Below are 22,238 nucleotides of genomic sequence, written 5' to 3'. Positions count from 1 at the left end.
GTGGGGAGAAAAAAGGCAAAATATTTTAGTTCTTAGCAAGGCATTAAAAAAAAAGATCCATGTAATGGTTTATATATGCTTAAGCTAGGAAGTGGCACTATTAGGAGTGTGACCTTGTCGGAGTAGGTGTGTCATTGTGGGTGTGGGCTTTAATACCCTAGTCATAACTGCGTGGAAGTCAGTATTCTGCTAGCAGCCTTCAGATGGAGATGTAGAACTCTCAGCCCCTCCTGCACCATGCCTGCCTGGACACTGCTATGCTCCCGGCCTGACGATAATGGGCTGAACCTCAGAACCTGTAAGTCAGTCCCAATTAAATGTTGTCCTTGTAAGAGTTACATCAGTCATGGTGTCTGTTCACAGCAGTAAAACCCTAAGACAATCCATATCAATTTAAAAAATGTGAAAACAGTAAAAAGTAATAGGACTTGTCATAATCTTATAAACCCAGGGACTTTCAAGCCATAATTTTCTGGTATATGATGGCAGCTTATTATTATTATTACTCCTTTTTTTTCTCAACTTATCAGATCCCAATGTGAAAGTAAATACTTTTGAAGTGACAAGACAAAGACACAAAAACATTGGTCATATTTAAAAGAATTTTTTATGAGGTGATCATATGTGAGTCTTTAACTGTTTTTGCATTTAAAATGTGTAAATTTAATTGTAAAAGTTTAAGTATAAACTGATAATTTAGAATACCATATACTTATGCAGTACAAGGTGACATTATTACTTATAAATGTATAAAAATAATTAAGTCAATATCTGACACCTTAATTTATAATATAAATTCACATATATAGCTCATGTGTAAATTATCACCTTATCTTTATGATTACACTATAATGATAGTTATATGTTTTTCTAATGTTGGCAGATCAAGAAAGGTAATTTTTGAAATTTTAAGATTATACTTGAACAGCAAAAATTTACAATAAAAAGGAGTGTCTGAAAATGAGATACTAAATCTTAGTAGGTATCCTTTTGTCTTTGGAAGGTTCAATTTATGAACCACACCAAAGATTTTTAAGAACAAGGACTTGGGGTTAGGTGGCACAGCATCTTGTATAACATATACAATAAGGTCCTCAGTTTACTTATTTTAAGTTTAATTTACTTCTTACTATATTAAGTTTAGCTTGTTTTATTTTTTTAAATATGCATGACCCATTGTTTAAAAAGGAGAGAAAAGGTAAGAAATGCAGGAGGAAAAAGAAATTACCACTTTCTATAGTTGCAGACAGTTCCATTAACCTTTCTTCTGGATCATGCCTTGTATGATTAGCAGCCAAACTAGCCCATTGTGAAACCCAACGCTTGCTTCCAGATGAAGATATGGCTTCCTAAAGGAGAAAAACAGAACGAGAGAATGCAACAACCCTGCCAATGCTGACTTTCATGAGAGAGAACTTCATTCAGTCACATTATGTGACACAGAAGCCATGTCTCCAGCTCAGCTTGCTGTGATGCACTGATTCTTCATGTCTAAAATAAAGACTAGCTGCTCCTTTCAACCAGATTTTATTATTGTTATGAATGTAGTGGACAATTTCCTGTGCTTCTTACACACTAATATAGTGCCAGGTACAATATTTACTGGTTTGCCAGAGGAGTACAGACACACATCACAGCTTTGCAGCTAGCCCAGTGGAATCAGTGTTACTCCATTAAAAGGGAGAGAGCCTAAAGGGTTAGTAAAGTTACTTGTTAGTCCTCTACTCTTATGAAATCAGACTGGCTTCAGGGTCTCAAGAATTATCAAATATGCTAGGTTATATTTTAGTAGATTTCAAGAACCCAAAAGCCTGATATTTCTATGCTATTTAAGCTGAAAATAACTTACTCTATAAATTTGCTACAGCCAATCTGACCCCAGGCCTATCTATGTTTAGACCTGTCTTTAAGGCACATGTCTTTTGAACGCTTCTAGTGAAGTGTATGTGTCCCTTACTTAACTCATGGACATACTCTAGCATCTGTTAAGCTGAAGGTTATATAAAAATTATCTATCTCAAGCTGTAATCAGAGGTTGGACCAGCTTGTGAAACCTAGTGAAGTAAAGAAAGGGAATCTGAGGATATACAGTTCTGTGTTAGAGCACTTGCTTAGCATGCAGAAGGCCTGGTTCAATCTCTAGTACTGTAAAAAACAAAGACACTTCTCACCCAAAACTTAACTCAGGCAGCCATTCACACCCAAACTGGAATGCCAACTAGAAAATGTAAAACTATGAGAAGTTCATTTTGAACTTTTAAAAACATAGCTTACTTTTGAAAAGAAGTTACTGTTTTAATTATGACCAGGCTGATGCTAAATACTGATAAAGTAATGATCCACGTAGATAATATACTGTATGGTATCAAGAATAGATTAACATTGTCAGATGTAGAGAATGATGCATATAGACAAACTGGACGCCAAAGAAGCTGACTTCTTGGACTCCCACAAGGTCTTCCAAGACCTGTACACAACTCTGAGCACCTAAGGCAGTGCAAGATGATCTGGCATTCTGCAAACAGCATTCACAACAGTGGCTTCACTACTGTATACTTATGGCATGTCATTCTTTGTTCTAACAGCCTGTTGTATAATGGTTACAAAGACAGGAACTTACTGCAACTATATGAATTTTACCTGACATAGACTGAGGAAGAGAAGAAGTATATCCAAAGTAATTTACAAAAACCTTTCCCTGGACTTACCAAAATACTAACACACTGCCTGATATCATTATTAATGTCACCTGTTTTCAGTGAGTAAATTAAACAAAAACTAGAATGAAACTTCCCTAAGGTTAAGAAAAAGAACACTAAAAAGCTGTAATTACTCTGACAATTTTCAGAAAATAGCAAACCACAGGGGAATAATTTTAACACTATTCAGTGAACATAAGGATCATTTATCTGTCTCTAAAAACATTTGTAGGAATATAAAATTAAATAGTAATGTTATATAACTTGATATTCTTTTATTTACATTTTATTTATTCACTACTCACTATAACTAACTCTTTTCCTTAGAAAAAGTTACTCTAATGAGTAAAATAATGAATTTAAAAAAAGGCTAGGGAGATGGCTCAGTGACTAAGAGCACTTGACAACCTGAGTTCAAATTCCCAGCACCCACATAAAAAGCTGGTAATGACTGTGTGTGCCTGTGACATTAGCATCAATGGTAGAGACAAGCAGCTAGCCAGCCCACTGAAAGTCCTTGTCCTAAAGGAATAAGGCAGAGAATAATAGAGGAAGATATGCATGTGCTCCTCTGGCTCCCACATACATGTGCAACAAACACACGTGTATACACATACACACACACAATGCACACACACAAACAGTGCTCACCTCAAACTAAAACCAAATATATTCAAAATCAAGGTTCAAATTCTGGCTTCACAAATGACAAAATTTAAGATCCCATCCCAGTTAATTTCTAAGTACTGCATTGTCCTTTGTAAAACAGCTTGAAGGCTTCCTTCCACTGTTATCTGAACAAGTAACACTCCCAACTTATCCAAGTACTTTATATTTCCTTCTTCTATATAGTCTGAAATAAAATTCCAATGTCATAGCTATGTGATCAAGCCATCCTCACCCAGGGTACCATACTGCCTGCTCAGTCTCCTCATTGCAAACACACAACCCCAACAGAATTTCACTAGGGTATATTTCTTGTTTTGTCTCATTGTGCTACTTACAAAGTGGGTATGTAATTTATTGTTTGCTGAATTGTAATTATTTTCCTCACTAACATTGAAAGAATAATGAAAAACAGAAAATAAACCAAAATTGCTTTATGTTTTCATGAAAAATAATAATAAAAAATAGTCCAAATTTTTGAACATTTCACAAGGGGATATATATATATATATTATTTAATAACTTCCAAATGATGAAAACTTATATTTTATGCTATAAAAGAATTGCATACCTCTGAGTTATGAAACCCAGGTGTACTCAATGGCTTTCTTTCTTCCATTACTACTGCAGCAGAGTTGAGAGCCCAATCTTTTATGAGACTTTTATGCTTTTCATTGATAATAGGCCTATTATAATCCTGATTGTCATCTACTCCAAATACCTAGAAGGAAAAATTTGTTTTATAATGAAAAATAAATGTGGGTATCAGATTAGTGTGTGAATATCAACAAAAATAAAATAAGAGCAAATAAAAATATCCTAAATTAGCCTCACCTAGCAATTTCAGAAACAAGGGAAACTTGTTTACTGACACGGTGACTCCCAGCTGGACTGGACAGGAAGCCAGCAGCTGTATATGTGACTATCCTTTTTGAGAGTTAGCAAATATTCCAGTTGATAAAATTAAATATTCAAAATACTATATTATATTTGTTTAAAGGACTAGCCTAAACATTAAAAGCATGGAAAGAGTCAAGACAATACTTCAGCACGTTTTCAGCTAGTTTCTTGTTTCCATTTTGGAGAAGCACGTTAGAAAAGAACACATGCCTCGTTTTATTTGCTTTTTTACTAAAAATGGTTGTTTACATAGATAACTTTCATTTATAACTATAATTTCCTAAGATTCCAAACAAATTTATTGTATGACAATTTGTCTGAAATACATGTTCATATAGATCAACTTTATCAATCAGTAAGTGACTATCAACAGTCAGCACTTTGAGAAGCTCAACATAGAGACCAATAGCCAAGTGAATTTATTTTCCCATCAGGCAAGACCCCAGTGCTAGTCACTTTCTGGAACATGAAGGGACCTGGATATTAGACCTTGCAAACAGGCTATAACAAATTACCCTTAACATTTGGTTTTACTATTCAGTTTGAACTTGTTTCAACTAAATGGATGAATGTCCCCAAATTTACTCATACACTTACTGTGTATGAGACATTGATTATTACATCATTGAACTAGCAATCTGAAGAAATAAGCTTTGGAACCTAAACTTTCTCCAAGGGAAGATCACTTTCAGTGGTGCCAACTCTTTTTCACACTGAGACATGATTTTTCTCATTTACATATGGGCAGTATTCATAACTATATTAGGACATATGTAGCACAGAGGCTCTAAGTTGGACATTCTTGCTACACCAACATACAGAAAAACAAACTGATGGTCATAAAGTGATCTGATAAATTCTGAGATGTACATTAGTAAAGTGGAAAGAACTCTAAATTCAGTGAAATGTGGAAGTTTTACCACTAGATGGCTTTATTGCTTAATTTTATTTAGAGACAAGTTTTTTTTTTTTTTTTTCCTTCTCCAAGATTTTGGTAAGAATTATCATTGCTTTAAGTACAGGTTGCACATTATTAATTTTAAGATAAATAAGACCTTTAATAGTACATGAAAACCAGGGTATATATGGGAATAAATATAGTTTCTTTGCTTCTTCTTGCTAAACAGAGTGAATTAAGCACTTTCAGCAGTACAGCGAAGAAGGTATACCTGTGTCTTGTGACTGTACTTTGATTTATAAAAAAAAAAAAAAATCAATGCTCACTGCTGAAGTGGCTTGTGTGTGTCTTTTACAAAATGGTTTACTTAAAATTTACTGGTTCAATTTTGTTACTTTTATATTATTAAAAAAATCTAACTCAAATTTGAAGGTAAAAATAACCATATATAATTTCTTATATTTTACATCACTGTGGCATGCCAATTTATAGTTTCTGATATGGAGATATTTAATTGCATCAGATATAAGCTTGGCTTCTTAAAATATATTCACAGGGGTTTCCAACAAGGAATATGGTAAATCTTTTCAAAATACTTCTAGTAAAGATGACTTGGGTATTACCTTGTTAATAAACTAGTATTTTTAAAAGGTAACAAATAATACCCTGAATACTTCAGCTCTAGTGGGAACTGAAGGTAACAGATAGTACTCCTAGCAATTTTCTATACATTCTCTTATCAGAAACATACCTATAATATATCTTTAGAGAACTAACAATTATTTCTTTCCCATACAGGGCAGGTAGAATTCCAGTGTGGCAAAAGCTTTTAGGTTTTACATTTATGACTTAATTTAATTAATTTAATTATTTTTGAGCATCTCAAACTGTAATCCAGACTGACCTACATACTCACCCCATTCCTCCTGCCTCAGCTTCACAAGAGTTGTAATTACAGGATAAATAAGCCACCATGGCCAGTTTTTACAACTTACTGAAAAAAATTAAGGTAACAATTGATAGTCTAGTTTAGCCTAGAATGCATTCATCTCTGTGTGACATTCACATGTGACATCTTGCATGTGGAAACTGTGCAGCCAGTTACACTATCTGTATACTGAGGCACGCACCCTTTCTGTATTTCTATAGTACCACGCTCTGACATGTGATCTGATAATGGTCTAGAACTCAAGTGCTTCAGACTCAGACCAAATTTGCAAGGTTTTTCATCTTTGATTTTAGACTCTGTCACTAGAAGATTTCATCCATATGTATTTTATTTGATTTATCACCTGTATAAAAAGTGACTTACCTGTCATCATCATAATGAATACCTAAAGGTACATGCAGTTTGTTAGTCTTTATTTTCTTTTCTCCCTGCCCTCCTTTGATCCAATGTCAATCACAATTCCAAAGTTGCTCAGAACAAAATCTGCTTCCCTCATCTAGCCAGGACTTCTTTAGGTTGGCCTTCCACAGGGAAAAAGACAAACATCTGTCTAATCTGTTTCCTTCTTTTCTAAAATCATTGCAGTTTGCTAGCTTATTTCTAATTCTCCCAGGACACATGCAAAGAGAGCTCTTTAGGGTCTGACAGATCACTGGGAAGACTCATTTATCTAAGGAAAGGAGTGACATCCACATGCTACCTACCACTGTATGCTTGAACTGGGTGGATGCCATCTCTACCTGACACACTGTGATCTCTCCCACAGATTCTAATGTTGGGGAAAGAGGACAGTACTCTTGCCTCACCACTGCAATTGCTCCACACTATTGCAGGTTCTTTGAATACCTTCTCAGTCTTCACCTCAGAAAAGGTACATACATATTTACTGTAGAATTCCCACTTATAGTTCAGTTGTTACTCTAAACAAATTAAACAACTGGTTAGTGAGGCATGGTACTTACTAATGTAGGCAATTAGGCCAGGTACTGTATGTATGACTTATTTCTTCTTTACTACAAAGGTCTAATAAATACACACGCACATGCACACATATGAGATCTAAAAAACCACACAGACACTTTACTATAAAAACCAAACTCCCGTGGATATCAGACTACACTTTTAGATTCCAGTCTCAATTTTAATTGGCAAAAAGAAAAACAAAAAACAAACCCTTCAAATATTAACAGACTGGTGTATATAACATAAACAAAGCCTTTGCTTTTCATTTTTTTCCATTACCAAGTTATTATCATTATTTAAAAGTCCAAACTACAATGACTCAAGTTTTACACCTTTCAATTCAAAATGGTAATAGTTGGGGTGGGGACTGGTTGTACTTCATTTTAAAGAACAGAGTCAAGTTTTATGGATGTTATATCCCACCTACTAAACAGGTGCACAGATCAAAATTACACTTAGTAATATCAGATATAAGAGATCAGCTCAATGTCGCAGGAGGCAGAGCCCAGTGTACAAGGAGGGAAAGGAGAAAACTATGTCATAATTATGACAATAGGCATTTAGTCAAAATGATGATTTCATAGCAATAATACTTAATTTATTAAAAATATTTTGGACTGTGGATATAGCTTACTGGCAGAGTGCATCTCTAATTTAATGAGTTTTAACACTAAAACAAGTCCTAATCAACTAAACTTAGAATTCATCTCCTAGTGGACGTGGGAAAGCTAACACCAAGCTTTTGTAGGCTTACATTAATTAACAAATGGTGACAGACTCACATTTTAATCCTATGAAGGTGTCAAAATAAAAATGGCAATGGCAGACCTGAACATCTTTCCCCAAGGATCAAGGCCCTGCTGGGTAAGATGAGCTGGGTCTCTATAAGTTACACCACTAGTACCAAATCCCACCTTTCAAAAAACATTTAATACTCAAGAACTATGCTGAACTCTAGTGCATAGAGTCAAATAACTCAAGATGATTTTAAAAAGGAGTTTTGTTTTTTAAATTTATAGTATCTTCCCAGGAAAATATAACAATGTTTAAAAAGATAAATACCTTAAAATTCAATGGAATAAATATGAGTGTTTAACTCTATGATTCTGATATTTGTAGCTAACCATTCAAATCTAAACTTTAGACAAATTTGTTACAAGAATTCAGAAAGAGGTAAGGAGAGATTATTTACCATTCACTGTACTACACATATACATACAGATACACTTTCCTTTTCTTTTTCATTTTTATTTTATGTACATTGTGTTTTGCCTGCATATTATGTCTGCACGAGGCTGCTGGCTCCCTGGAACTGGCGGTACAGTTGTGAGCTGCTATGCAGTGCTAGGAACTGAATCCGGGTCCTTTGGAATAATAGTCAGTGCTCTAAACAGCTGAGCCCCATCTCCAGCCCCAACACAGATACACTCTTGTTCACAGCATCGTTTACAATAGTCAAAAATGGACTCAAACTCAACATCTGTCAATGGATGAATAGATAAAGGTTTCTATAATAGAATGATTTATGATTCAGTGGCATAAGAGAATGAAGTGACATTCCATGCCATAACATAAATGAATCTTCAAGACAATATACCAATAAAAGTAGCCAGTCATTAAAGGCCACATATAGAATGACTGTTCATATGAACTATCCAGACCAAGTAAATGCAAAGAGACAGAAAGCAGTTTGTTGCTAAGGTGTCAGAACAGTGGGAGAAGACGTACTTCAGTGCAATTTCTTTTTCGAGTGATCTAAACATTCTGGAATTAAACAGTACCGCCTTCACACAATATACAAATGTATCACAACTTCCAAGACACTTCCGAGATGACTTTCAACTAACTGATCATTCCTCTTCAGCTTAACATGTACTGGAATTAATAGGTGAATATTAACTAAACTGAACATTCTCAATGGCTAAAATATTTAATTCTATGATATGGGAATTTTACTTTGATTATTAAAATAAGGTACCACATAACTTTATCTTTTTATTCGTGTTTCTTTCTAAATAGAAAGTTCAAATTCTTTGTTTTCTTTCTTAACTTTTAAGTTCTCTCTCTACAAAAATAACTGTGGTCCTAAACCTCTTTCTCCTTTACTGATATCTTAATCTGGCTACTCCTGCTCTTCACTTTCTGATTAAGACTGGCCTAGATATATTTTTAAACTCTTCTATCTCTATCACAGAGTTAATTATATATGCTGCAAAATTAACTCTGTTGTCAGCTAAATCTAGTACTCATTGAGAATATTGAGGACAGTTCCTTATGGCATGGAGTTTATAGTTCTTTCCAACTTAGGTAAATAAGGACAAAACCATAGAACTAGTAAAGCAATCATTACACTTAACAATAAAATGCAGTAAGATGATAGTGACAGAGCCTTTTAGACAGTTTTAACTACTTAAATTAAGTAACTAATTCTCTGATGAAGAGATTTTAACCTGAGACATCCTCTTCGAAGCTACTATAACATTTCCTTCAACATATTACACTTTTCAAAGCTTCCAACATAAAACTTCATTTGTAAATATAACCCATTAAACATGTACTTCTTGAGACAAAGAATACACAGTATTTTCAATTTGAATAATCTTTTCCTCATACAAAATCTGGCACACTATCAATGAAATTACTTCAATGAACGAAGGAATAAGGAAGGAAATAAAACTGTATGGAAGTTAGTTGGACAACAGCTGCTCTAACTTCTATCATACATACTCAAACTTTAAAGAGGGAGCTACAGATGACTGAGCATGGCTATTCCTCTAGTCCTTCGGATGTACTGCTTAGGCCTCAGTGTGGCCATATGTGCCCTTTATCTCCTCTGCATCCATCCATTCATCACTCATCTTCTTCAAACGTCTAAATCCAGTTCTCCATGTTTGTTCTGGAAAAGCCTGATATTAAGCTGGCCTGACTTGGCTTCTATCTTTGACCACACCTCCAGAACTCCAGCTCTCTTACTGTTGTAGTCACAAGACAATGGAATGCTTATTGTTTTCTTTGAAGAAGTCTTGGTTTTAGTTTTTTCTGGTTTATACAAATGAAGAATGGATGAATTAGCTATCCAGTTGAATAATACCATTCTTTTTTAATGGTCCTTGCTCAAAAATCCTGGGTTTCTCCATTCTGAAAGTGCTGAAGTATTTATTATAGGGCTCCCTGAGAATGAAAATGGTTCATGTAATAATTCAGATTCTGTGAATGCCTCACTGCTTATCACTTTCCTAAGTAGGCCTATCTGTACAAATGGCCTCTTCCTTGAACACTGGACCAGGCCAGGTTTGTCCCTTGTACTGTAATTTCCACCTTGGCTTTTTATTTAACCCCTTTAGTGCTGAAAGAATTTTTCAGGGTTCACCAGACTTTGTGTAGAGACTCATATATAGAAATGACTAATATAAAAAGTAATAATTAAGAGATCTTTTTCATAAGCTATATGACAAACATCATGACAAGCTTCCTATGTATTTTTTGAATTCCTGTTAAACCTAAAAGAAAGTCTTAATTTCTGAAATAAATGACACTTAAGCTTAAAAAGGTTGACTTAACCTAAGAGGATAGTACATATAGTTTAAACACTTAATTCCAGATGCTTGTAAACAGCCATGTTTTTAATATCTGAATATATATATATATATATATATATATATATATATATATATATACACATACATAAAATAAGATTTTAATAAAAAGATATTAATCAACCATGGAGTGAACTGTTGAAGGCTTTTAAAAGCCCATACTTTTTTTTTCACATGAGTAAAAGTACTATTTACACATGCCACTTATTCCCAGACTAACAGGTCTCTAAAAGTTAGGTATTATGCCACTATAACTGTAGGATAATTAGACTCTATACACTTATGCTTACAAATTATACATGTATACCAGTGAGTGCATTACAAATACTAAAATAAAAAGAATACATTGAGAATTAAAAGGTGAAACAGTCATATTATTTTTTGCCTGCATCCTAGAGGATTAGATTTTGGTCATTCTCTGATGGACCATTCTTGAAATTAGAATATTCTAAATGTTAATGTACATATGAACCACATATTTATCTTGTTTTTAACACAGACTCTGATTCAGTATGTCTGTACTAGCCACTTAAGTGATATCAATGTTGTTCACTCATGAGCATATTTTGAGTAACAAGAATTTAAATAAGAGATTAATGTTTAGTCAAACTTAGGCTGACATTTTCCAGGTGGTAAAATAAATAGCTCAATCAAAAGTCTACTACTTTCTATCATAACAAACTGGAAAGTGCTTTATAAATTATACAACAATGAGCACGTAAATAAACCAGTAACATCAAAACTATCTAAAAGACAGACAAATCATTAGGACTGGGCTACGCCTGACTAAAATGAACAAAACATATAAAACCTGATTTTGTTCTGATTTCATCACAGACAGTAGTGAAGAGAAACAAAGAGAATATGGGTAAAGCTTTTCACAGCAAATGCTTTCACCTGCTCCCCAAGCTGGTAGAAAATGAGTTAACATTTGTATTCATGTTAATAGCTAGAAAAATCTATTTCTTTGTTCAGTTTTAATACAAATAAGTACAAAATGACATTAGTTTTAAAGCCAATGAAATTTATATACCTTAAAAAGGCCCAGGTAGTTTAAGTGTAGAAGACTTAAAATTCAGGAAAATTCAGAATATAAGTAAAAATGATAGCAGAAAACAATTTGTTCTTGCTATTAGACTTCTAAGTTTCTAACAAGGTCCTAATGTCCCAACACCACCTACTGCATGAGAACATTTTACACCAGTTCTCCAACAAGGTCCAAGAGTCCAAAGCCCCCCACAACTACCATTGTACTCAAATTTCAATTATTTACCTTGTCAATCATTTTTCTTGCTTCCACCTCCTCACTGTTGGGATTCTCTAACTCAATGGTATAAGTGCCCTTGTCACTTTGGTCATCATCATTATCCTTTTCTGAAGAGGCAGAAGTAGCTTGATTTTTTAACATTATATCCATCTCCTGGCTTGGTCTGTGCCCAAGACTCCCTGAACTTCTTAATAATGCAGTTTGTAGGAAGGGTATTGACACCGATGGCTCCTCTGATTTCTGTTTTAACAATTTCCCATGTGGAACACCATGCCCCCCTCTGTGATGCGTAGAGCTAGTCTGTAAAGACAAAGAAACCACTTTGGCATCTGCTGATGGAGATTTTGCTTTTTCAAGTTTTGTATGTGGTGTTGAGAAAGTAGTTTCCTGACATAAGATTCCTGAACTTTGAGTAAAAGAATATGACCTTCTCTTTCTGGAATGATCTTCATCAAAGAATGCAATCATAAAAGCAGTTTGACTTACAGCAGCCTGGTCTTGATGCTTTTCAGTGGACTGGACCTTCTTTTTCTGCTCTGAGTGATGGCGCCGTAAGTGTTCTTCCAGAGTTGCACGCTTGCTACAGCGCCTGTGCACTCCAGCGTTCTCTGAATCACTCTGTGTACCATCGTCATGTTTGTTTCCTGGACACAAGAAAGACATGATATAGTAGAGAAGAAAAAGAGTTCCATGTAGAAAATCAGAAACACAGACAAAAGTGCCATTTCTTTTGATATCCTTCCCCTTCCTAAGACAAAGTTGTATGTTCTTTAGCATAGTAGGTTCTGCATACTGCCCTCAAATGCAACAGTTACAATTATATTTAACCAACCGATAGTGAGGCCCTTTATAAACAACTGAGTTATTACTTTTCCTTCTCTAAATCTCAACTTTATAGAAGATTCATCAATCCCTTAAAAGAATAAGCAGTGTTCCATCACCTATCATAACTGTACTTCTAACATTAACACATACTAATTCTGCCTCTCAATGGTAAACCTTTGTTAACAAGCAAACATACAAACAAACCAAAAACAAACCAAATAAACAAAGACCTGACTCTAACATTAAGAGTCAACAGGTTTCAACCCTACTCAAAAAACTAGAGGCAACTAAGAGATGCCAAGGAAAAACAGTCTTCCCCAAGGAAGAACACACCAATTTATTATCCAATAACAAATGGTCAGCCCTGCCTAAAAATGTACAAACAAGCAAGATTATATAGACACAGCAGATTGCTTATATACTTAGGAATTATGTATGTAAGAACAATTAATGAGAAAAATGAGCAATAATTTGAAAGAGAGTGAGAAGGGTTTATGGGAGGGTTTGTATGGAGAAAAGAAAATGGGCAAATAATCATCTCAACAAATAAAAGGAATATTTAAAAAGGCTGGTATAACTGAAATACATTATTAAACAGAACATGAATGTCATTAAAATGAAGTATATCTAAATTGTGATATTCAATAATTTTAAAAGTTCAGCACACCTTTTAATAAAAAGATTGAAATTTCTAGCTTCTATTAACAACAACCAATCTTTACAAATGTTTTCTCAGCACAGATTTTTTTAAACTCTAGTGACTTCAAAGAGTTAAATGATGCTGACATCTTACCAAGTACAAAGATTTCTATGACACCCTTCCATCATAGGTCATCATGTCTGATATTAAGGCATTTGGAACTCTGGCCTCCCAACAAAGATTTTTCTGAATCAGAATAAGAGTTACTCTAGGCAAGTGTGGTCATTTGAATATGTTTGGCCAAGGGAGTGGCACTTTTAGGAGGTGTGGCATTGTTGAAGGAGGTATGGGCATGTTGGAGGAAGTATGTCACTGTGCTGGTGAGCTTTGAGAACTTACTATAACCACATGGGAGCCAGTTTTCTAGCTGCCTTCAGATTAAGAGGGAGAGCTCTCAGCTCCTCCTGCACCATGCCTGCCTAGACACTGCCATGCTCCCACCTTGATGATAACAGACTCGACCTCTGCTGTAAACCAGCCCCAATTAGATGTTGTCCTTTTTAAGAGCTGCCTTGGTCATGGTGTCTGTTCACAGTAGTAAAACCCTAACTATGGCAACATGGTTTAGATGGAATCACCAATCAAGAATTAAAAATCCTTTCAAAGTTATAAATAAATCTAATACATTGAAATATACAGCAACAGAACCTAATCTTCCAGAAACAATCTGATTTCCTAATCTTATAGAAATAGTCTGATTTTGAAACATTCCTAGGCTATCAGCTCTAAAGTGAACATCTGTTAACAAGAGAACAATGAGAAAGAAAAGGTTTGCTGTATATGACAGAATGAGATGTATGACTAGGGGAAAGGATTTATAAAGTGTATGAGCTTGTTCCTGGTAAATGTGGAAGCTACCAACTGGTGAAAAGAACACAAGAGAACTACCTATGAAGTGTAGTACATAACAGAAAAGGACAAACAATGGAACAGTACAACTGAATGACATCTTGACAAGGGAAGAGAAGCAGGGCACTACTATGGTAAAAATAAGGCAGATTCAAAGTGACAGATTAACAGAAAAATCTAATGTGATGAATGGAAAAACTCTTCGAATTACTTACTAAACAAAAAGTACTATGAAAAGAAAACAATGTGTTTAATTAGTGGAGTCTCTGCCACTGGTAATTTAGAAATCATGGGCAGTATATATAAAAAACTGAGATTGTAACTACTAGTTTAGATACACATCATAGCACTGTTTAAAACATACTGTGTTGGATAAACTGAATAGGAATTCAGTTTGTTAAGGTCCAAAAGAATAATCTCTAATATTCCCTGTACAGTAAGACCAAATAAACTTACATCCAGAATTCTTAATGAAAACCAGCTTTGGATCTTTCCTGTTACTAATCAGTTGGAGATCAGTCATTTTACTTCTCATAAAATTACTAGTCCTAGTAATTCTGTGTATCACACAGGTGAAGAGGTAAGGCATTATTAGGTCAGAGTTGCAATCTTATGTTTCTGCTCAGCAAAAACAACCATGAGGAAATGCTCAATGTGCTTCTTAACCCCTCTGCCTAAATACAGATGTTTACTTACTATCCCTGAGATTAGCTTGGCTGTACTTTGTGAGAAGAGGGTGTAAAGGAAGCTGCAACTCTCCTAAAGGGTGAAAGTGTATGGGCTTTGTGAACATTATTTTCCTCACTGTCCCAAAGCGCGTGCACTTTACTCTTGTAGGAGCAAGGCATCTATCTATTTCTCTTTCTCTTTCTCTTTCTCTCTCTCTCTCTCTCTCTCTCTCTCTCTCTCTCTCTCTCTACCGACCTACCTACTTACCTTCCTACCTACCTATTTCTATCTCCTATCATTTGACTTTCATAGTTGCTAAAAGTCCAAGTTTTAATAAATTGTTACTAACTACTATCTACCTCAATTTATTCACAATCTAAATGTATCCCTTTCATAAGCTAGTGGAAAACTGTTACCTATCGATAGCACCTCTGAATTTTGAAGAAAGTGAAATGTCATTTGTAAGTAAGTATGAAGAAATAAATAACATGGTTCTATTTGGGATACAAAATGAGTTATTGCTATGAAGGGGTTTTCTTGGATGGCTTCCATAATAGGCTAATGTCAAATATGAAAGAAGAATTTAAGGTTAATAGTGATAAATTTTGGCAAAAGACAATGTTCGTATGGTATTAATGATTCTGCTTTTAGTTAGGCTCACATAGGTCCTGGTAAAGAGCAGAGAATATACTCAGAGGATGGCTTAAGAATAATTGTTAAAATTCAGACAACATGAAGCTCAAGAAGAAGAAAGACCAAAGTACAGATGCTCCAGTCCTTCTCAGATGGGGGAACAAAAATATCCACAGGAGAAAATATGAAGACAAAGTTTGAAGCAGAGACTGAAGCAAAGGCCATCTAGAGACTGTCCCACCTGGAGATTCAACCCATATACAGCCACCAAACCCAGACAATATTGCTGATGCCAAGAAATACATGCTGACAGGATCCTAATATAGCTGTCCCCTGAGAGGCTCTGTCAAATCATGACAGATACAGAGGCAGATGCTCACAGCCAACCACTGAACTGAGAACGGGGTCCCCAATGGAGGAGTTAGAGAAGGGATTGAAGGAGCTAAAGGGGTTTGCAATCCCATAAGAAAAACAATAACAACCAACCAGAGCTACTATCCAAAGAGTACAAATGAATGGATCCATGGCTCCAGCTGCACATATAGCAGAGGATGGCCTTGTTGGGCATCAATGGGAAGAAAAGTCCTTGGTCTTGCCAAGACTCAATTTCCCCAGTGTAGGAGAATTTCAGGATGAGGAGGTGGGAGGAGGTGGGACCCTCATAGAAGCAGGGGGAGGGGGAAAGAATAGGGAGTTTATGGAGGAAAACCATGAAAGGGAATAACATTTGAAATGTAAATAAAATATATCCAACAACAACAAAAAAAATATTAAAAAAGGACTAATTGTTAATACAGAAAACAGTAACAATTACAGTGTTATAAAGAATTTTCAAAGATTTTTCTAAGTATTATTTTATTTTATGTAGATGAGTGTTTTGCCTGCATGCATGTAAGTTCACCCTGTGAGTACCTGGTCTCTGAAGAAGTCACAAGAGGACACTGGATGCCCTCTTTATGGCTGGTGTGGGTGCTGAAAATTAAACCTGGGTCCTAATTACTAAGCTACCTGTCCAGCCCCTCAACAAGGATTTTTTTAAATGGTATCTTCCTAAAGGATCTTTTCAATTCATCCTTCATCTATTCAGTGTATGAGTTTTAGGAAGACTCTTGCAAGGCATATACTACCTCTGATATACTACTAGCTTATCACTATTTATCATCAAATTTACATTAATAGTCATTTTATATATATTATCTTTAACCTCTGCATGTGTATGACTCAATTATGATAAGATATTATCTAGAAGGAGTAAATATATCACAATCAGAATTCAATTGTTGTCTGCCAGTTGACTGCTGTTCACTATAATTAAACCCAGAGTCAGTCCTGTCATTAACAATAAAGTCACTAGATAATACATACTTAAGTCCCAGATTAAGTTTAAGGAACAAAATAGGCTACATGTTCTCTGACACCAAAAAGCAGTCTTTAAAATAGAATTAACCTTCTACCCATAAAAGCCACAGAACTGGGGCTGGAGAGATGGCTCCATGGTTAAGAGCACTGACTGCTCTTCCAGAGGTCCTGAGTTCAAATCCCAGCAACCACGTGGTGGCTCACAACCATCTGTAATGGGATCTGATGCCCTCTTCTGGTATGTCTGAAGACAGCTACAGTGTACTCACATAAATACATAAATAAATAAACCTTAAAAAAAATCCACAGAACTGTCAAATTCACAATTGCTTGTTCAAAACTATTCCCTATCGATAGCATATTAAAACACAAGATAGAAAACACAAATTCCAAAATAAATTCAATTCACAAAACCAGTGGGAAGAAAGTTGTTAAAATCAATATTCATGCAAATGACTGTAACCAATTGTTGAATAAAGTATATATAATAGCTAATTTTACTATATAATTTAGTGTCCAGAATGAACATCAAATTACAACTGATAACACAAAATTAACATTAGAATTTTAAATACCTAGTAAACATATCTAAACTGAAAGCATCTGCTTTGTGAGAAGCTTCTGCAAACAGCTTACAATTAGAAGCACTCCATCAGTAATGTGACTTTCTGGTGTAAACAGAACTTTTAGTCCATACTAAGTAGCTTAATTTTGTTTTCAGAACCTTGATATGATAATATATTGAAAGCATGATACAGAGAAAGGGAACTATACATATCCTTTCTTTAAATCAAGAAAGTGATGGAGATTATTTTATGAAAAATTCTGTTTTGTATAACTAATAGATTTTGTATTTTTGAAGGTAAAAATATTAAACAACATAAGCAACCCGCCATCTCCAAACCAATGTGGTTTTGGCAAGAAAATAAAGAAAGGCTAATATGAATAAAAAATCTGAACATGAACAGTGTGGTTTGCTTTTGAGCTTTACAATTAAACGTAAATTTTGAAAAAGATTTTTTCCACTGTATAAGTAACAGTAGTCTGTCTGGTAACTTATGACACAACAGGAATCTCTGAAGGTCACTTTACCTTTCAACCTTTTCAAGTACACAGGAACATCACTTTTGATGCTCTTGGAGTCCTCCTCTGTTCTTTCCCACACCATTTGAGGAGGGTTGTTTTGTGCTAGCCAGTCAGCTACTTTATTTTCTGGTGCCATCATTCCTGTCTGAATTCCTGGCAAGTCTTGAGTTCCTGAAGAGGCCTTCTTTGACTTGTGGCGCTGGTCAGAAGTGAATTTTGTCACATGGTCTCTAATAGTTACTTTTCCTGGCGTGCTGTCATCGAACTCAATGGTAAATGAAGCATGCCCTGCACCTGCTGTATGAGAACTTGGTGTGTCTTTTGTTGGAATCTCATGAATAGTGCTCTCTGCTATTTGTGATGGCTGCTGGAATTCTTTTGTGGGAATTTCAAAATAACTTGGTTCCCTACAGAAAGGAAAAAGTGCTTCTTCACTTGCAGCTGCAGATTGTTCCTCCATGTGCTTGGCATCTATGCTGCACCCTAATGAGAAAAAGGAGAGAGAATTCAAAATATTTGGGAGCCTGTAGCATGAGGATCATTGGTAAAGACCATTCCTGTTCTGAGAATCAGAAGATAGAGAGCAGTCTGGATGAAAACAACTGCACTTGTATGACAGTCAGAAGTCACAGACATGAAAAGGTCTTACTATAATCCAATACCACCAGGAGATGAAAGGTGAACAGAGCAATGCCAAAATAAATAAATAAAATAAAATAAAATAAGGCAAAGCAGGAAAATCATCAAGGTGAGATTAAAGAATGGATGGAGACATGGAGATGTTCTGTACAAACACACATGTATAGATACACACACACAATTTGACAGAAAAAGCATGAATTAAACAAGTCACTAGAATGGGCTATTTGAACCGTTTGAGAATAAATGTAGGGCTATAATAGTGAAAGGGTAGTCAAGTGAAGATGGAGAAATGAAATAAATACATAAGCAATGCTCTGGAATTAATAATTCCACTTACCAGTCTTAATTGTAATGTTCAAAGACCCCACTCTAGGACAAAACTGACATTATGGAAGCTTGGGAGATGACACACATTATTAGGTAAAAGTGCTTAGTGATAAAATATGTGGCTTGCTTGCAGCATGGCCATCCAAGCAGCAGTATGAAAGAAACAATGCAAAAGCAGAAAATCCTGTTTTCAGCCAGGAAGTCTGGGAGAACTGTAGTTTCCATCTCTGAAGACAGCATGTGCACGAACGCCCAAAGGACATGGGCGAAAGCTGAATAACCAACAAGGAGAGGCTACGGGAGCACACAGATACAGTTCCTCCACTGCTTAAGACACTGCATAGGCGTTGAGAAGATGTTCTTAAACAGGTGTTAGGAAGTGCAGAAGTACAAGAAAGGTGAAGAATAAGCTACCCTTTGGTTGAGAAAATAAAAGACTATCTATCACCAAGATAGCCTACAATCATAAAACAATTAAAGTAAAGTAAATTTCCCTAAGGCTCAAATATCAACTTTATTTTAAGAAAATTCATAGTAAATCAATTACAATTTATTGGGGAGAAAAGGTAATACAGGCAAACTGGGCTGTTTTCAATCATGTTTTAATTATACAAAGTATTTAGTCTCCTGAAATATCTTCAAAATATGACATCACTGCACAATTCATTAGGCACTATAATTGATGTCATTATCATATATTAGATATGAAATTATAAAAAATCATTCATGTTACAGAATGAATGATTAGAGCACAATAGTCCTGTCTTAAGTATGTGGTGTGTAGTATAGAAGATATAAGATATACAAAATAGAGGCTATGAGGCTCCATTACTAAAATAGTAATAATCACAATAGCCATGTTCATATTGTCAAAAATGTACACAAAAGGTTGAGCATATTTAAGAATAGAAATACACAAAGTAAAAATTATTCTTTTTAAAATAACCTCCATTGGGTTTATCAATAAAAAGTAAAGGTACCTCAGAGAAATTATTATAGCAAGCACAGAGAAGAGGAAAATCAAGATAATTGCCTTGCAAGCACAGGATCCCAGTGCCACTCAGTATTCAGAGCCTGAGAGGCTCGGCTCTGGAGACACCACTCTAAGGCATCACTGTTCTCTGTGATAAAGGGAAAACTTAACATTGTTCTTAACTTTCTCTGAGAAGGAAGTGATATAGATATTACATTCCATAATGACTTATCACATAATTTTAACTTTTCAATTCTTTTATCTATAAAATACACAAAAGTTAACCGTAACTGCTTGTGCCTTGAGGAAATGACACAAAGCATGCGCAAGAGATGAACAAAGTAAGCAGGCCGAATGCCAGCCCATCTTTGTCAGGCCTCTACTTTCCCAGTCATATGCATGTGCCACTGGATTTTACAAGTTATGTACCTCAGACTTTTAAAATTGGGTGAGGGAAAATAATACATTCTTAATGGCTTCCTTAATTTCCAGTTCCATGTAATTATTTTCAAAATACTGTAATAGTTAAATTGATCTGTGTTTTCTAACCCATCCAGTTGGTTATATCCCTACTTCCCCATATCAGGTAATTAGCTCTAGTACAAAATGAAGTTAGAATATATGGAACTTGAAGTAAGAAATTTAGAGTTCAGTCAAGATTTACACAAAAATAGTGAATGAAACAGTATTACATATTTGCAGTATAGTATCATTTAGTAATTTACACCATAAATACTGGGAGAAGAGAAGGCAGGAATTAAGCACAGTTTATGGAGGTACAAAGGGAGATAATACTGAAACTGTAATAATGAGATGAAAGGTGTATCAGGGATCAAAAAATTCAAATTCTACTTGGCAGGCAAAACAAAGTCACTGTACTTGCTTGTGAACCAAAAGTTAGTTCATATTTGCTAAGTAAAGTTTACAGCAATGAAGTTGAAGCTTGAACTTAAAAGTTAAATTATGACTTACCAGTGTAAAGAAACACACAAAAGTAGGTAATACATAAAATGGAGAGAAAAATATGAAAAATAAAGCAGACATTCTTAATTAACTTCTGTTATCCTTTTCCCATTTCTCCTTTCTAAGAAACTCCATCCTAAAAGAACTTCAACAGTTTCTAGTATCACGTTCCTGTGACACTGCCCATATGCCCTCGGGACAAATAAGTCCACACCACACTTAGAGGGGAGCAAGGGTTTTACACTGATAATCTCATATGCATTGCCAGAGATTGGTGAGAACAGCAAGTGACCTTTTGAATCTGTGAGAAGCTAATAAGAGATGAGTTGAAGATTTTTGGGAACTTTTGCCCTTTTCTGCTGGTCTGATTAAAAACGGTATGACTTTGAATGCTGGTGAAAGCGGCTGTGAATGTGAGGGTAACTGCATCTGTGTGTAAGCACTGTGGACACCAACAGAGAACGCAAGACTAGCTCACAATCCTGTCTGTGGCACTGCACAACCTGGAGAGGAACCAGGTATGAGGCCAGTACATTCCTTTCCTACTCAGGACCAGGTAGCAGTTCTGTCCTTAACAGGACAGGAAGGCAGATTAAATAATAGAAAGAAAAACCACTGGGGACAAAACAAGAGAGCTGTGAAGAAGAGTTATTTGCAATGTTTAGCATCATAGGACCTATTGTTGGTGACAGGTTTTTTAGACTTGTATGCTGGTTTAAGCAGACTATGTCAAAAGACAGAATGTTCACAATTCTCCAGCTAAGAAAAACTGACCCAATTACTTTGTGTAAATAAAGTCAAAGCAAACTTGAAAGAGTTCTATGGGGGTTGTCTCTGCCTCAGAGTCACACGTGTCTTCCAGACTGACCCTTTGTGCCTGTACTTCCTCCAGTTTTGGATCTTTATCTGCTGTTACTAAACACACTGGCTGCTCTGTCCTTCAGCTCTGACGTCTTTTCAACAACTTTGTGACGATATCTCCATTTATCCTGAAAATCAGAACATGTTCCTCAGTTATTAATGTAAGAATCTAAACCATAGCTGGTTCTGACCTTGGTTGTTGAACTCTGAATCACATTGCTATCTTATCTCAGTAAAATGAGCATGCTGGGCCTTTAAAAAACTTTTAACTTTGGATCATATTTCTGAATGTAACAGTTTTTTTTTTTTTAATTTTACAATGATTATAAGAGAATGAATTAAGTAAAAACATGTAACTCATGTACCTACTTTTATAAATTAATTCACTTAGATTTTGTATTATATACACATTG

The 22,238-nt window shown here is 35.2% G+C and overlaps 1 protein-coding gene across 1 annotated transcript in view; it reads right to left on the bottom strand.

Annotated features, from left to right (window-relative positions):
* Positions 1–22,238, bottom strand: part of CEP170 (centrosomal protein 170) — an 80,889-nt gene that overhangs the window by 25,443 nt on the left and 33,208 nt on the right. Inside the window, exons 8-12 of the mRNA XM_080918938.1 lie at positions 18,066–18,542; positions 12,425–12,582; positions 11,945–12,238; positions 3,937–4,086; positions 1,229–1,349 (exon numbers count right to left, since the gene is read on the bottom strand). Of these exons, the coding sequence (XP_080775064.1) occupies positions 1,229–1,349; positions 3,937–4,086; positions 11,945–12,238; positions 12,425–12,582; positions 18,066–18,542 (1,200 nt within the window). The remainder of the gene's footprint in view (positions 1–1,228; positions 1,350–3,936; positions 4,087–11,944; positions 12,239–12,424; positions 12,583–18,065; positions 18,543–22,238) is intronic.

The sequence above is a fragment of the Micromys minutus genome (genome assembly GCF_963924665.1).
Source record: "Micromys minutus genome assembly, chromosome: 1".
Classification (NCBI taxonomy): Eukaryota; Metazoa; Chordata; class Mammalia; order Rodentia; family Muridae; genus Micromys; species Micromys minutus.
This window is presented reverse-complemented; position numbering and strand designations above follow the sequence as displayed.